Below are 17,037 nucleotides of genomic sequence, written 5' to 3'. Positions count from 1 at the left end.
TTAGCTGAAAAGGAGGTCTTGGATTTCACTGTTTTCAGCTATTTCAATGGGCCATCTGACCAGCATGGACCGTAGCATTCCTCCCTGACAAGACCAACCGAGAACAATGTTGACCTTCATCAATCTTCAGCTCTAACACCCCCCTCTCAGAAGCAAAAAAAAGTTATTTCCCACTGGCCATGTCTTCCCTAAGAGCTCATATTCCACTGACTCACTCCCCTTAGAGCTGGTTGACTAATCGAATCTGTCGCTGGTGCTTTTCCACTGACTCAGAGATAACAGAGGAACAAGAGGATCTGTGATTCCAACACCAGGCCAACACCCAACAACAACAGGCTGTCTTCCTAATTGTTCACACCCTGCAAACACAATCCCTCTTGAGCAGGTTTCCTTTCAGTTCACTGCTTGGTCACAATCACACCACATGATAAATCATTTCTGAATTTAGATATAAAAAAATATATAATTTTAATGAAATCTCTGATCGTCTGACTTTTTATATCTGGTATCCAGCAGATCTAATAACTATAGAGAAAAGCTATGATGAGCTCATGGAAATCAAGAACATACTTTGGGGTTACGCCAAATAAAACAAATTGGCAACAACTGCACCAACCCAACTCCAAGGTTTTTGCCGATTACGTATTGAAATATTTAGGCGTATCTCATGCACAGTGTTTCAGTGCTTTCATTTGATTCTGTTTTAAAAAGTAAGACGTTCAAATAAAAAGGTAAAGGGTGATTGCATCTAAAATGGACGGATGGATATCCCCTCCCCTTGACCACAACCAAGTGCATTTTGATTGCCACTCACTGTGACAAGCTGTGGGTGGCAATTGTTCCTTTGAGAGGAAATGAAGGGGTCGAGATGAGCTCCCTCCTCCATGCCCTTTAACCTTAAGAGGACTTGTATTTGTTTTTATATCCTTGATTTTTTAATGCTAGCTTGGAGACATCAAGTGATTCAATCAGAGTGGATGCTGAGTGTGGCATGCTCAAAACAAAACACTTACATTCTCCCAAGGTTGCAAAGACCATGAATACTTTTTGTCCAGAACAAATAACTGTAGGTGGCCAACGTATCAAAGTTGCACACATTATTTATTTCCCTACTTTCCACAGGTCTGGGTGATACTGGCTTTTTTGCTGCTTCCACGCAGAAACTCTGGATCTTCAAAGTGAAGCCAATGTGCAAGTGCCTTAACGTGCCCTTTTTAGATTGTTACTTGATTTATTACCTCAATACAAATTGTAAACATGGGTTTAGGGTTTCCTTCCAATGCTAGTTTTAAGTCTTCTTTATCACAGCCGTATCCTCGTTATGTAAATGATGGTCCAATTTAGAATAAAATAGACGATAAAGCAGCGTGTATTTTCGGGTGGAGCTACCTAGTGATTGACAGGTCCTGACACGCTGCTGAAAAGTTTTGGGATGATAATTCACGAAAGTCGATTGGAAGATTTTGGTCGTCAATATATGTCTGGTTCAACGTTCGATAGCTCTAACTTCTCCTGTCACTTCTGGTGGTAAGAAAACAAGATCGGGACGGACAAAACGCCAGACTCAAGACTTTAGAAGTTGTCTTTGAATTACTTATTTCTCTACGGGTCTAGCTTTTTATAACCGTAAAGGTGATATAAAGCCAACAATTAAAGAAATGTGTTTGAGTGTTGATGACACAAATGTGCTTACAAGGTTGAGCCAACAAGAAGGCATTTTCAAATGATTTTCATGACAGTATAATATCTTTAATAAAATAATAAAATGTGTAATGTTATAAATTTGGTTAATCTGACAAAATAAACATTGCTGCCTAAACCTCAAGTTCAATATTTTCTGTTCAACAATCTAAAAAAAGATCAAAGCAAAAAGGAAATGACCACCCTGAAAAAGCTTTTCTCTTTTCTTTAAATGTTTGTGTCTGTGTGGTTCGGGCAGCGGCTGCACAGACACTTGACATCATACTGTAGCTAAATGCAACAGAGAGGATAATCAGAGTCTGAAGGACGTAACAGAAACGGCAAAGGGCTCAGAGGGAGGTAGGGACCAAAGACCTACCACTAACAAGACGCCAGATGTCAAAGAAATTGTAATGGCAAAGAAAATCTGAAAAAAAACTTCCATTTAAGTTGAAGAGGCAAAACACTCCAAATAGATCTTTGGGAAACAAAACACAAGCATATAAAGAACACTTATCCAAATCACCTTCAAATAGGCTTAACATTCAAAATGGCAGTGTTTCAGTCTGTAGGGGATTGGAATTTGGACCGAAGGGTCGCCGGTTCACGTCCCGATCGGACCAAAAATACGGAGTGTGACTGGAGAGGAGCCAGTTCACCTCCTGGGCCACTGCCGAGGTGCTCTTGAGCAAGGCACCTAACCCCCAACTGCTCACTGGTGCCGGCTAGACTGGCTGCCTCTGCTCTGGCCTCTCAACTGCATGTGCATGTGTGCATATAACTGTGTGTATATGTATGTTTTAAAAAGTGTGTACTGTATGTACCTGTATAAAAACGCATGTGCGTGTATGACAGAGTGGAAACTGAATTTTGAATTAAGGTCCATCTTCTTCTTCTCCTCCTTATTTTGGGCAAAGGAGTTTTCCTTGGAAGTGTTTTTCACCACCAGTAATGCATTCTTGTGAGGAGACGTGTTTCTGAATCTGCTCCCAGCCCTGCTCTCATCTGATACAGCGTGTTGATTGAGCAAACCCCCCCACAACTGTACTGCGTCTGTGCTGCAGTGCTCACCGTTTATGTTCATGGCTGGCAACACCACAGACATCTTCGGTCGACTTCCTTTGTTGTGGCTGGTGGCAGGAAGAAGGAGATGATCCTGGGAGCAAAGAGGAGAAGGTTGGCGGGAGGAAAATACATCTGGCAGCAAATAAGACAGATTTATGCATGCGTTTGCCAGTTGTTAATGAGGATTTGGATTCGAGTTGATAGCTTTAAAGAGATGACCTCCTTGAAGATTTGCATTAACTCCCATTGCGGTATCATTGACGCAATGGGAGGATCAGCGGTCTTTAAGAGTCAGATAATTCCACTAATGTAGTCCTTTTTCCGTGCCATGCCCCATCGTCTGAGCAGATAAAATCAGTTAATAATCCTTCCCCTTGGGCCACCAAAACACTCATGGCACTAATTAATCTAGTAGATTAATCTGGTAGAAGTCTAAGATTTAAAAGGGCATTAACCAGCAAAGTCCTGCAGTTTCTGAAGCTATTAAAAAGTAGCTTGAGTGCAATCCATTAGACAATGGCTTTAATCTGAGCAGCACATCACCTGAGAAGGAGCTGTGGTTAAAGAGAGGAATGCTAATGAGCAAACACATGACACACACACACACACACACACACACACACACACACACACACACACACACACACACACACACACACACACACACACACACACACACACACACACACACACACACACACACACACACACACACACACACACACACACACACACACACACACACACACACACACACACACACACACACACAGCTAACTAGAACTGTAAAAGCGCTTTGAGTGGTTGCAAAGAAAAATGCCCCATTAAAATGCAGTCCATGTATGAAATCATTTATTACTTTATCACTTTTCTCAGTGTGTAAAGCAAGAAAATATATTTTAAATGACAAGATTTGCCAGCCATCACCTGGAAACCTGGAGCTTTCTGTGGCTTTTCTAGCTATCGAGGGGCCAAATGAAAACTATACAACACTTGGCTTTACGCAACTCAGCTGGGGTGATTTGAAAAATGAGGGGCGTTAAGGTGAAGACAGGCGAGAGTACGGTCTGAGGTCAGAGAAAGGATTACAGCCAGAAGATAGGAAGAAGAAATGTTGAAAACGTGTGAGATACAAAGACACGCGGGAGAGAGACCATGCCATCTAGGTTTTTGGCTTTTGTAGATCATTGCTGTCAACAAGACCGTCTTCTTCATAATGCCTGATAAGACGAATTAAAGAGGACATATTGTGCTTATTTTCAGGTTCATATTTGTATTTTGTGTCCCTACTGGGACATGTTTCCAAAAATCTCTTTATTTTTCAGCACCTCTTTTCACCCTCTGTCTGAAACCAGAGCCCAGTCTGCTCTGATTGGTTAGCTAGCTGGCTCTGTTTTGATTGGTCAACTGCTTAGAGATGTCCCGCCCCTTAGCCTATCACGTACAATGAATTAGAGCGCTAGCCAATAGAAGCACAAGTGTTACATAGTGACGTCATTACTGTATCTTCCCGAAGTAAACAAAGGAGTCCAATGGAGTTTGAATGTTAGTCTTTGCAAACCATTTACATGCACACAAACCTACATATAGCACATACAAAAAAGGGAAAACCTAATAGGGCCTCTTGAAAATGACGCTAAGAAGTTGGGCTCAGGCTTCAGCGTCAAACTTTGTATTTTTCAGAATGAAGGGTTTGTGTGATGGCATGGCACTGCACGGCTTTAAGGATAAGCTGTAAGCACCCAAAGGGAGAATTAAATGTTAAAAATGACTGAGCGGCGGCATGGACTGTGTTTGGAGGGTGGCAGGGAAACAACCAGCCACATTACTGCTCATCATCAGGGGACGGGGGAGCCTGTCAAGCTGACATAACAGCTGCAGCTGCCATGACAACAGGTGCATTTAGCTTGAAGCTTATGGGATACGCAACATGGTGAAAGCAGCCAGTGTTTCCACCACCTCAATGCACACTTACATCAAGCCGCAGGCGGTGAGAGAAAAACCGCAAAATGACGGGACAGAGAGCAATTCTATATTTGGTCTTTTGGGGGGTTATTTCTTCCATCGCCTCATTTCACACTTAAAGCAACAGGTGGTTTTGAATCTAAAGAGGTCTTAAAGTAACTTTGACCTTAGCATGGCCATCCCTGAGTGTTTGAAGAAACACCCAGCAGAGAGTGACCTCAACTGCTGGCGAGTAACATCCCATAATGAACCAGATGAGTTGCATCAAGGGGAAAAACGTCAATTGGAAGAGATTGGTTCATAATCTAAACAAAATTACAAATTTAATCCAGAGCTTTGGCAGTGCTGTTAAAACATCATACTGACTGGGACAGAAAACAAAAGTACGCCCGACACACACACACACACACACACACACACACACACACACACACACACACACACACACACACACACACACACACACACACACACACACACACACACACACACACACACACACACACACACACACACACACACACACACACACACACACACACACACACACACACACACACACACACACACACACACACACACACACACACACACACACACACACACACACACACACACACACACACACACAATAAAAAGGCAAATAAACTGTCACACTCCTTTTTTGTTTTTGTTTGATTTTCTCCTTAGATAGAAAGGAGTGACGTTGTTGTTATAAATGTGTCTTCTTGACTTCTACTCTCACATCATATTTTTGGGTTTAATTGTGGGCAAATAAAAGTCACTGAATAACAAGCCTGTAATCCACGATTTGTTTTTATTGCCTTGTAAAGTGCTTTTGTCAAACCCAATAAGACATCCTTGATTCCTCTAGACTTTACAGTTTATTAAAACCAGGATAAGTTCACTTCAGCATTTAATTAAAAAGTAAGAATCATATCCAGAAAGAGAAACATGAAGTAAACAAGGGCTTTCTTTCATGCTTCCTCAGATGTGATGATTTCTTGTGATGGTAATCGAAAAAGGCAACCAATTATGCAAATTACTTTTCTTAATTAAAGGATTGGTCTTATACATTTCAGAAAAGTATGACCCAGTTTTCCAAGGTGATGTTTTAAAATGCTTAGTTTTTCTCAGCCCAAAAAACATTTATTATAATATTAAACATGAGAAAAGCAGAGAATCTCCACATTAAAGGTGGGGTAGGTCAGTTTGAGAAACCGGCTCGAGATACACTTTTTGTTATATTCCACGGAATGCTCTTAACATCCCGATAGCAATGAATATCTGAAGTGCTTTGACAAAAAACGTCATCTGTGGAAGCCGTGGTGCTGTAAAAAGCACGACCAATCATCTGAGCCGGCCCGGCTAAAGTAACTGGATGGCCTACCTGCCTGTCAGCCTTCCATCTGTGCTCAAACTTATCTCGTGCCCTCATTGGTCATGTGCGCGTTCGTGTGTGTTGGAGGAGGGGCTCTGTGAGGAAGTGGCAGATTTGTTCCGGCTGTGTATTTTCAAATTCTAGCGCACTCGAGCTGGTTTCTCCAAAGTTACCTACCCCACCTTTAAGTCTGGCATTGCATGGATTTGATCTCATTGATCGTTTCATTTTCTGTCATCTAATCCATTAGTTGTCTATTTGTTGCGTCTCTAAAGCTGAATAACTCTGGGTTTTTGAATATAAGTTGGATAAAACCAGCACTTGAAGACATTGACTTTGGCTTTTAAATGTTGCAATGGGTACAGACCAAACAACCCTCATATCATATCATATCTATGTCCATTAAGCTTCTTAACATTCACATGTAATGAAATGTACTTTTTAAATGTTGGCCATGAGGGTAGTGGCAATAGGTCGCCATTGTCAGTATGTGCGTCTGTGTATTGTGTCTGTTGTTGTATGTGTTTGTATATGTACATGTATGCGCAACTGCAGGACGGAGTCTCTAGAACAAATGTCCTTACGGGGACAATAAAGTATATCGTATATCAAAGTAATACAAAATAAAAACTCTCCTCAGTTTTTTTGTTGTTGTTTTTTTTAAAATTGTGATTCAACCAAAAATATATTAAACAAAGGTTTTATTTTTTAGGTTCCAGTGTTTATAACCGTTTTAGTTTATGTTACCATTTTGACTACACCTGATTCAAGATTAACGTTTGGAAGCATCCCTATATCTGGGTGATTCATTAAAGCAACATCTTAAGTCGGTGAGGATCAGACCCTGGAATGACTTTTATATTTAAATATTTTGAATAAAAGTCAATGTGTCCGAGTGTTTTAGCCCTGTAGTGTTTACACGTTCTGAACCACCTCCCAGCTTTACGCAACACAAAGCTGCTGGAAACGGACGGGCGGTCACTTGACCTGCAGACGCCCCCTCTCCATTGTGATCATTGTCGCTGCTGTCGCCATGCCAATCCAGAGCCAGACCTTTGTGACTTGCTTTGTGACGAGGGTCCTGAACTTTGACCCCATGCTCCAAAACTCCCGTAGTAATCCTGAGGATTTAAGGCTTAACATCACCCAGAGGTATTGAGTAGGATATGAGCTCTTAGGAACTATCCAAATGTGTTAAAGTAACACATACTTATTTTATATCTTTACAAACTGTTATGTAAATGTTAATTGGGACGCATTTGGAGCAGCAACTTTCCAGGATGACGAAACACAAACTATAATGGGTACAACTTGTTCTCTTGGAGTGAAAGTGTTTTCTTCTTCATGAAAACAAAAGCTCAATAAACTGATTTGATGATGTCCAGGATTAATCATACCGAGGTGGGAAATTAGAAACATACTGTGAGTCTTAAATGTGGAAACATTGACAAATGAATAAAGAGCGAGTAGATTGAGTGTGACATATGGTTTTGCCTCAAAATATAAAACATATTCTTGATGATAACAAATTGATCAAGGAAACGGCACTGCAGAGGCGCAGTTACACCCTTGGGCGAGTGAGTTTCATTCCCTCCCCCACCCCCACTTTCAAATCAGACCTCTCTGGTGAAAAACAAACCTATTACATAATATTAATGATTCATAAGTTACACTGTTTATAATTCGCTTTTTGCTTAGCATGGTCAGTTTGGGAGTAGAAATGCCATGACAGACACATATTGAATAGTGTGGAGTTATGAAAACTTACACTGAAAACCTTCTTAATTGTCCTTTATGCTGAAGCTAATGCCTCGTTTCTTCTCTCAGATCTGTGTATCTAATGAAACGAGTTGAAACTCACCCTGCGGAAAGACACCACGTAGAAAGTGTCGCCGCGACGGTTCAGCTCGTCGAAGAAGTCGCTGTATGTGTGATGAGGAGCGTAGTAAACCTGCAGCTCGTTGCCAGGGTTCCTGTTGATTAGAAATAACAGAAACATATGAGAAACACCTCAAAGAAATAGAAAAATATTACAAATTGGGGAGAAAAGATTGACGTGTACTCATCTGAATAAGTGCTGATAATCAATGTTATGTGCCAGAGAAGTCCTGCATCGGGTGACCCGCAAAAAAGGTGATTCGCGGGTGGTATTTTTTCAAACGCTTTTTTCCGAGTTCGGTTCTGGGTAAAACAAAGATGATGCGGGTCGGGTCGCGGGTATTGCATAATAAATATATTAAAATAATAATAATTGAGTTTAATGTTTAAATCCTCAGACTTCTCCCCCGCGGGACCGTGCATAATCATAACCTCTGCAGCGCATCAATCTGCTACTGTGCGCGCCACATTCAAAATGGCTGAGGTGAAGCTCTCTAGCGGAGAATACAGCATTTTCAAAAACACTTCCTCAAGAGCGAAATCCAACGTCTGGGAGGCTTTTGGTTCCTAGATTGAGAAAATAACCAACATCCCACGCTTTTTGAGACAAATATGCAACTGCGTGTGTTAATAATTGCACGTTTTCACAGCTCATATATATGCGGGTTCGGGTCGGGTTGCGGATCTTGTGCCGACGGATCGGGTCGGGTGCGGAACTAATTGGCAATATCTGCTGGTAGCGGGGCGGGTTCGGTATTGCGTGTGCGGGGCGGGAGCGGGTCTTGAAAATCAGACCCGTGCAGGACTCTGAAGTGTACTACTGTATAACAGTTTTTTTTGTATCTGATATCAAAACCCTAATATTATTTGATATGTCGGCAAGATTATTCAGGAATAAGAATTATCCACATATAACAAGTCAGTGTTCTCTAGGTTCCTGCAATGTGTGATTCATTTGCCAAAAAATAGATAAAACACACAAGAAAAAAGTAAAAAAATGTAAAGGCTGAGAGCGAGCATTACTAATGTTATTGATTTTTAGTCTAATTTTCTTCAGATATTGTGAAACTGTCGTAAACGTTCATTCTTTTTTAAGCTGTACAGCAGTCTGTGTCACCTGTTTCACAAACGTACTGGAGTTTAAAGAATGTGTGGCCTAAATATAAAAGATCTAACTGCTTAATTGCTCGAAATCTAGATCTTTCCATTTCCATCCTGACCAACTGGCGCCCCGCCTGCCTGGACTAGTTGTGGCTCTTTTGTTCTGTAGATTTGATTTACCTATTGTAAAAACTGAAGAAAGCCAAAAGTGAGGACATTCAGCCACTTTGCTCAAATAAAATGTTAAAACAATGAAACACACAGTTTGTTGTGTCTACAGTTGCTTTACATAATCTATCTTGGTGTACCCTGTTGACAATAAACACTAGTCAGCATTTTTAAACAAGCCGTAATTCACTGTTTTAGTTTACAACACATTGTTGGTTCACCACACAAACAGCAGTGACTGCATTTATCCTGATGGATCTACAGCGTGTTCTGCCTTCTAGATGTCTATAGATGTTTAATGCAGCTTTAAAATCTAATGGAAATGATTGTAAAAAGACATTTAAACCTGAAAATGTGTTGGATCTGACACTTTGAAACAGGCCTTTACTCACTTTTCCTCGGGAGTATCTGTGTATCGGACGGTCAAAGTCTGGGCATCCTCCTTATTCTCTGCTTTCTGATGGAAAAAAAAATGAAAGAATGAGCTTTAAAGTCTTTATTTGCATCAGCTAACCATTAAAGCAGGATAAACTGCTGGCAAGGCTGTCAAACACTTAAATACATACTCATTACAATCAACAATTATTTCACATTATCTAGAAATCAGCACACACATTCCAGTCCTGAGCCCAGTTTCCTCCTAATGAATCCCATCGAGTGTAAGCTTAAACTCGCATGTAGAACCATTCAATCAAACTGAAACACAAAATATATAAAATAAAGTTATACGAATTGAAATAGACATATGTGTGTGGGGCTTGAACAGCTCAAAACAGGTGAGAAATAAACACACCTTCCTATGTATTATGTATGTACTATCCATGACATTAATCTGGCAGCTACTTAGAAATCATTTATCTAATACATCATATTCCAATAACTTTTTTTTACTATTTTTCTTTTTGTATTTACTAGTGTTCGTGAAATAATTGTCCTAGACTCCTAAATAGGACGTGCATGACCAACCCTGACGTCTGTGATCTCCTTTAAGGAGAGAGGCTGCTTCAGCCATAATGTTGCCGTTCCCATTCTATGACCGGGCAACCCTAGGTCACAGGTGGTTGTTGTTACTGGGACACTTCCTTCTCGGTGTTTGTGGACTCCAAGGTGTGAAATCTTCGAGGCCATAAGTGTCAGACGCAAGTAACTCAGTGTTCCCAACTGTTTAGGCTATCTTCTCAAATATGTTGATCACTCTCTGCGAAACCAGTTAAATGGGCGAACGAGAGAGAGGCGCTCCAGAATTGACGTGGCAACTCTCCCGTGCAGTCAGACCGTGGCTGCTGTGACTGTTTGACATCAAAGCTCCTGCTCTTCCCGTGTCGCCTTCATGAGTCTGTGACTCCCACTGCATTGCTGCTACACAGAAGTTTCCCCCACAACTAGCACCATTTTTTTTTCAGTTGTATTGTGTGTTGCACTGTTGGAGGAGCCAGTGACCTAAGATTTTCATCGTCATAACTACACTGTAGCTATGTTCGTATGACCAATAAAAGCCTTGAACCTTAATTTAAAGTAAAAATCAAGAATGGCTATACGAACTTGGCAGCTCCCAGTGGATTAGCCCTACTGTGACAAACCTTGAAAAAATGATGGAAAAAAGGAGCAGGGGGCACTAATCCTACAGCGCCCCTCTAAGTGTTGTGTTTACTTTCTCATGGCTGCCGGATTAAACCCGGCCCGGTGGAGAGAAATTAGAGGCAGCAAAAGGGGAAGGTGTGAGAGGAGGTGAAACAGTGGTGAAAGAGCAGATTTGGGTTTGACAAATACCATCCTTTACTGTATGTGTCCCTAAAATACAGCGGGAGCAGAACACTGAACATTCTGTTCATTCTAGCACCGCCCATTAGACATGTTTTTCTTGTTTTTGAAAACATGCTGCGACTTACCAGAATGGTCCTTGTGGGTTTGTGATTGCCGTTACTCATGCGCCTGGATTTGGTCTGCTGCACTTCATGACGGTGGACCCAGCCCCGCAACTCATGGGCCAGCCTGTCAATCAACAGGAATTAGATTTGTTTTTACATTTTAAGTCACATTTAAGCATTTTTGTGTGGTCTTTAGATGTGTTTTATAGAGATGTTGTATTATGCAGAAAGGAGAAAAGAAGGCGGTACATTAAAGGTAAATATATATATACAAAACATGTCTCTGAAGTGTTTGGCCTCGAAACACCAAACAGATCATTGCAGCATTACCCATAAGCCCCTCTGTTTCAGCCCTGTTTCCAAAGTGCTGATTCTCTGTTACTTTAGATGAAAGTAAGGAGCCCCTCCCCACGCCCCTCTGAGAGATATCTGGTTACAAAGAACTCAATGGTGCTCTAGGAGGAGATTCAGTTGATAAGGGGGGGGGGGGGGTTACCTTGGTTGCTGATTGGCTAATGGTTACACAAGACAAAAAATCGTTATGACATCACAAAGTCGTTAAAATCTGATCAGCTCATTTTCAGACAGGTTTCTATATAAATGGATCAGGACAAGAAGAGAGAGAATCTTTGTTCCTGAAACTTCCAGAGTCTCTTTCCACAGAGGGGACACATGTTGATGTAGAAGAGACATGAAGAAGAGGGGACACGTGTTGATGTAGAAGAGACATGAAGAAGAGGGGACACGTGTTGATGTAGAAGAGACATGAAGAAGAGGGGACACATGTTGATGTAGAAGAGACATGAAGAAGTGGATTTTGCATAATAGGTGATCTTTAAAACGGTCATAACTTACTCTAAGCACTTGGTCCTGTTAACAGGGGGCTGGCAGGGGGCAGGGGGTCTGAGGAGGATGGGGTCCTTCACCACCATCAGGGCTTTATCCTCAGAGCTACAACACGGGAGAAAACACAGATAAAAGGGTGTTAAACAGAGAGAGAATTGATCACTTTACCAGGCTCTCAAATCAATGTATGAATGTCAAACAAGAATCTGTTGAAATATTTTCCACATGTTGAGAATATGCTTTGAAACCGAGAGCCAACATGGCTGCTCGCCTTCTGATGGAGGTGAAGCAGACGACCAAGAGGAAGCGAAGGAAGCAGCATGGCTTCAATGTGGGGACAATTATAAACCGTTTGAATTGTACTAATGAGTTCTCATGACTCAAATGCTCAATGCTTGACATGTGCAGAGATGGCAGATCTTCAATGGCTATTAGATGAAAGAAAGACGCTGAGAAGGGAGGTGCAGATTATGAAAATGGAGTATACTCGACCGGAAATGCTTAAAAAATAAAGAAAGTGTGAAATGTTTACATTGATTTGTTGTTCGTGGACTGTTTGTGTTATTTTTAAAGGGGCCCTTTTCGGATTTTTGCCGTGAGTTATAAAGGTTGTTGTGCATGTCAATGGTCTGCAAAGACTAAAATCCCTCCAGAGGAAGTTTCTCTCCCACACACTCCCCCCTGCCTGCTGACATTCCACATGATAGGCTAAGGGACGGGACATTTTTAAGCTGTCAACTAATCACAAAAGAGCCGGCCAGCTAACCAATCAGAGCAGACTGGGCTCTGGTTTCAGACAGAGGGTGAAAAGAGGTGCTGCAGCACAGGCAGTATGAGAAAAATAAAGAATTTTTTTAACATTAAAGTATGTAGACATGTCACAGTAGAGACACAAAATACACATATGCACCTGAACATGAGCATGAGCATAATCGGGCCCCTTTACATTTCTTGAACTGTAAAAATATTATCACGTTTGAGTCATTTATTGTGTAAGGTGTTTTTGCGGTTATGACTAACCCCATCATAAATGTCAGGAGAGATATGTGGCTGAGAACCCTAACCTCAAACATGCTACAGAGAAATGGTCACATCCATTCTGATTATAGAAAACGACGGATGAAACCAGTCTGGGTCGTCAGTCACTACTAAGGTGGGTTCACATGCATTATGGATTAACTGGCCTCTGCATTGCATAACTTTCCTCCTCAGAGTGAGAACTGTTCTACCTCTGTGAAAGAATGATTATGCTCCTGGAGGTGATGATGTAGACTGTCCACAGTCGGTGCCCACCTGCGAGGGGATTAATACAAAAATGCCGCCACCGACGTAATATCCCCCCCGGGCCCCCTTGATCCGAGCCAACACATCAACTACGCCTCGTGTTCCCGCCTCTAAACATTCTGGAAAAGGTTCTGCGGGACAACATGTCAGCCCACTGAGGCTTGATCATAACTCTACCTGAGGGGCCGGTATTAACCTACCCGCACACACACCTTCCTGTTCAGTGGGACCCCCAGGTTAGGTTTCATATCTCCCCCGTCATCCTCCTCTCTGGTGCGCTTGCTGCTGTCACCCCTTTTGTGAAGGCTAATGTGTTCCTTCCTGCCTGACTTGCCGGGAAACCTGACACTGCAGCCGAATGTTTTGCATTAACATGTAACATACCCTACAGGGAGATCTGACAGAACGCAGACTGGCGATGCCATGCGGACGCTCTGACCACCTTGCAAAACACGGCTTTCAGGACAGGGGGGTGGAGGTATAAAGTACCATATAATGTACCAAACAAGAATGTTATTTATGCAATTTACAAATGGACCTGTACGCATTTTTAAAATAGAAAGAAACATATAAAACCCTTGAGGATAATAAACTGTTACTAGTTATAGAAAGCTGGATGTCAAACAAAGTCTGACCCTAATTTCCCAACTTGTTACTCAAAGCTAAAATGCTAGCCTACTAGCCTGGAGGCATCTGAAAAGCAGACATTTAGATAGAGTTTGCAATGTTTACTCGTGTCGTAATGAGCTATACTCGTTCAGACTGAGCCTCGGCACAGGTGCATCCGTGCTCACTGCCATGGCGTGTTATGAAAGGTGTGGGGGGGTGAGCTCATTACCTGTCGCCCGTCTCAGAGGGGCCAGGGCCGAGAGAATCGGGGTCCATCTCAGCCTCAGTTTCTGCCTCCGAGGAGAAAGCCAACAGGTGTCTGCCGCCTTGCTGCAGGGACACATCTCTGAGCTTTGAGCCAGGGCCACCCTGGAACAGACTGAAGAAGAAGGAGACAGGTGAGGGGAGGAGGAGAGACAGGTGAGGGGAGGAGGAGGAGAGAGACAGGTGAGGCCAAATCAGGACACTAAGAAGGGGAGGAAACACTGAAAAGAAGAACAGGGGAATGGACTTAAATAACTGCTGAATTCCACGTGGCCCACATCCCGTACACAGGAGGGGAGGGGGGAATCTGAACTCTGGTCCAGACTGCATAACACAAAAGCACACACACACACACACACACACACACACACACACACACACACAGAGGAGCAAACACACACACACACACACACACACACACACACACACACACACACACACACACACACACACACACACACACACCACTACTACTACTACTACTACTACTACTACTCTGGGTGGCATTCTCGTTTCAAAAGGGATCCACCCGTGCTCAACAGCGGGAATACTTTACATTCCAAAGAAGAGCCCAAACACAGAATGCACAGATGTGAGCAACAGGTACAGACTCTCACACACTTCAGCTACTGTGGAGTCACAAAAGCAAACTCATTCATGGGTCCTTTTTCATGTTTAAGCGTCTCGAACAACTGAGAACATATTCCCAGCTCAGGGCACGAAAGAATATCGTTAGTCAGTCCAAAAAGTAGATCCTCACATGTTTCTGGAGAAGCAAATATTTGTATAACACAAACACAGAATGTATTGTTATAGTTGGACCTCAGTTGATTTTGTGGGGTTACGCCATCTCTCCATCTGCTAGCTGGGGGAAATAAACCCTTTTCCCCCGTGAAGTTACACATAAGTCATTTTGATTTGCCGTGTTGGTTGGTATTATAGGCAGAGATAAGAAACACTGCCATATAGTGATCCTTCTTTTGAAGCCTGAAATGGTTTTCTTTTCACATTTGTCAGTGGTAATGTTAACTGTTCCTCTAAACCCAGGGCGGTGTTCTGAAGCTGATTCACCCGTTAGTCACAAAGTCCGATAAACTCTGGCAGCAACAACAGAGGAATGGAAGATTCACACAAGAGCCAATTGGCTTTGTGACGAAGTATTGTCGGGTTCTTTACTTTCACTCATGATTGACTCTTACAGTGTGTGCATGACTGGGCTGCAGTACTTTGGGTTGCACCACAAAGGTTACCGTTAAGAACAGGTGCCTTTTAAGGACGATCAATATGTATGAATACAATCTTTTGCATTCATTGTCCAGATATTGTTTTCACAGCATAAACCGGTTTTTATTAATAATTGTTTAATGTAGGCGCATTTCGAGACACCCAGTCACCTTACAATGCATCAAAGAAATACTCTATAGGTAGACACAGCAATTGTTATACATAAATCGCTGATAGTAGTATGACTTTTTATTTTATGCCGATGTGTTACACTTTAGTCATCCCGGAGAAAATCTTTTTTTGTGACGGGGGATAATTAAAATATTTCTGATTCTGATTACCGTACTTTTCGGACTATAAGCCGCGACTTTTTCCCCCATTTTTTTTGTACCGCTAACGGCCACTAGGGAACCTTCTAAATCTATGGATTTTACAGGTAAAATTAACCACCTTTAACTCTATGAGCTCAATGACCGGTCCGCGCCCGCCACCTTTAAGCGGCGGGCTCCAGCAGGAAAAGCTGGAGGCCGGAAAAGAGTGAGACAGGTAGCGCGCCAAAGTAAAAGTGGAACCGAGAGACAGAACGAGAGCAAGACAGACGGACAATTTAGCTGCTGCGGCTCATATGCAGGTGCGCTTTATAGTCCGAAAAGTACGGTATTAAAGTTTTTCTCAACTGCAATATGTGTGAAGTAGATTTGGGTGAATGTGCTTGAATTGGAAATGCTATTCTCTGTTTTCAATCATCGTTTGTTGCGTAATGTCTCACATGAGGGGCGATTTCCACAATGACTCATCGTGGGGCTTCCCATTGGTGTTCCTGCCGTAATCAAACCCGTGTGCATCCACAGTGTGTTGCAGTTAGCAGTAATCTTCTTGTATCTCAAACTACCGTGTGCCAACATCAAATAATTGAGTTTCCACTTTAAGACACACAGAGAGAGATCTGTAGTCCCACAGTATGCATCGTGTGCTCACCCCATTGGTCCCACGTTAAGCATGACGAACACCAACACCGCCATGAGACACACGGCTCTCCTCTTGGGCGCCGTTACCTTCAGGACCGTGTTCTGTAGGAAATATCTTGTATTAAAACTCACAGATCTTATTCATGGGTAATTCATGGGAACATTTCTGAGCTGTTGTTTTTGTGCACAGTCTCGTTTCTGAGTGCGGTCTATCAGCAGAGCAGTGCCTCTCACCTCACTCAGTATGCCCTCCAGCTGCCTCTTCAGATTGCCATTCTCACTCTTGAGCGACTCATTCTCATACAGCGCAAATTTCAGGCGACCTTCCAGCGTGAGCAGATAGTCTTTCTTCTTTTTCCGAGACATGGACGCCGACTCGCGGTTCTTTATCATGCGCTGCTGCCTCTGGGAGATCTTTGACTGCAACAAGAAAAGGACAAAGAGAGAAACAGACAGACGGTATTACACTCATGTCACGTATTATGTCACATGTGGATGGTTCAACTCAACGCCTCAGCGAACACCAAAGAGGGGGGTGATGTGAGAATGGGATGATATGCCTCTCTGAGCCACCTGTTGGGTTGTAGATCATAGTTTCCTCTCACTACTGTGACATGTTTATCTGGGCTGTCAATGGCATTTAGTTAAAGAGGCCCTACTATGCGTTTGGGGGTTTCGCTTTCCTGTAGTGTTATAAAGTTTTTAGTGCATGTAAATGGTCTGCAAAGGCTAAAAT

The 17,037-nt window shown here is 42.4% G+C and overlaps 1 protein-coding gene across 1 annotated transcript in view; it reads right to left on the bottom strand.

Moving 5' to 3' along the window:
* The window catches only part of atf6 (activating transcription factor 6), a 48,929-nt gene that overhangs the window by 9,101 nt on the left and 22,791 nt on the right, over positions 1-17,037 (bottom strand). The window contains exons 8-15 of the mRNA XM_034081217.2: positions 16,536-16,721; positions 16,312-16,403; positions 14,075-14,224; positions 11,962-12,057; positions 11,128-11,230; positions 9,631-9,695; positions 7,953-8,064; positions 2,752-2,836 (exon numbers count right to left, since the gene is read on the bottom strand). Coding sequence (XP_033937108.1) covers positions 2,752-2,836; positions 7,953-8,064; positions 9,631-9,695; positions 11,128-11,230; positions 11,962-12,057; positions 14,075-14,224; positions 16,312-16,403; positions 16,536-16,721 — 889 coding nt within the window. The remainder of the gene's footprint in view (positions 1-2,751; positions 2,837-7,952; positions 8,065-9,630; positions 9,696-11,127; positions 11,231-11,961; positions 12,058-14,074; positions 14,225-16,311; positions 16,404-16,535; positions 16,722-17,037) is intronic.

Source organism: Pseudochaenichthys georgianus, chromosome 4, assembly GCF_902827115.2.
Source record: "Pseudochaenichthys georgianus chromosome 4, fPseGeo1.2, whole genome shotgun sequence".
NCBI lineage: Eukaryota > Metazoa > Chordata > Actinopteri > Perciformes > Channichthyidae > Pseudochaenichthys > Pseudochaenichthys georgianus.
Note: the sequence above shows the minus strand (reverse complement) of the source record. Positions and strands in the feature narration are given on the sequence as shown.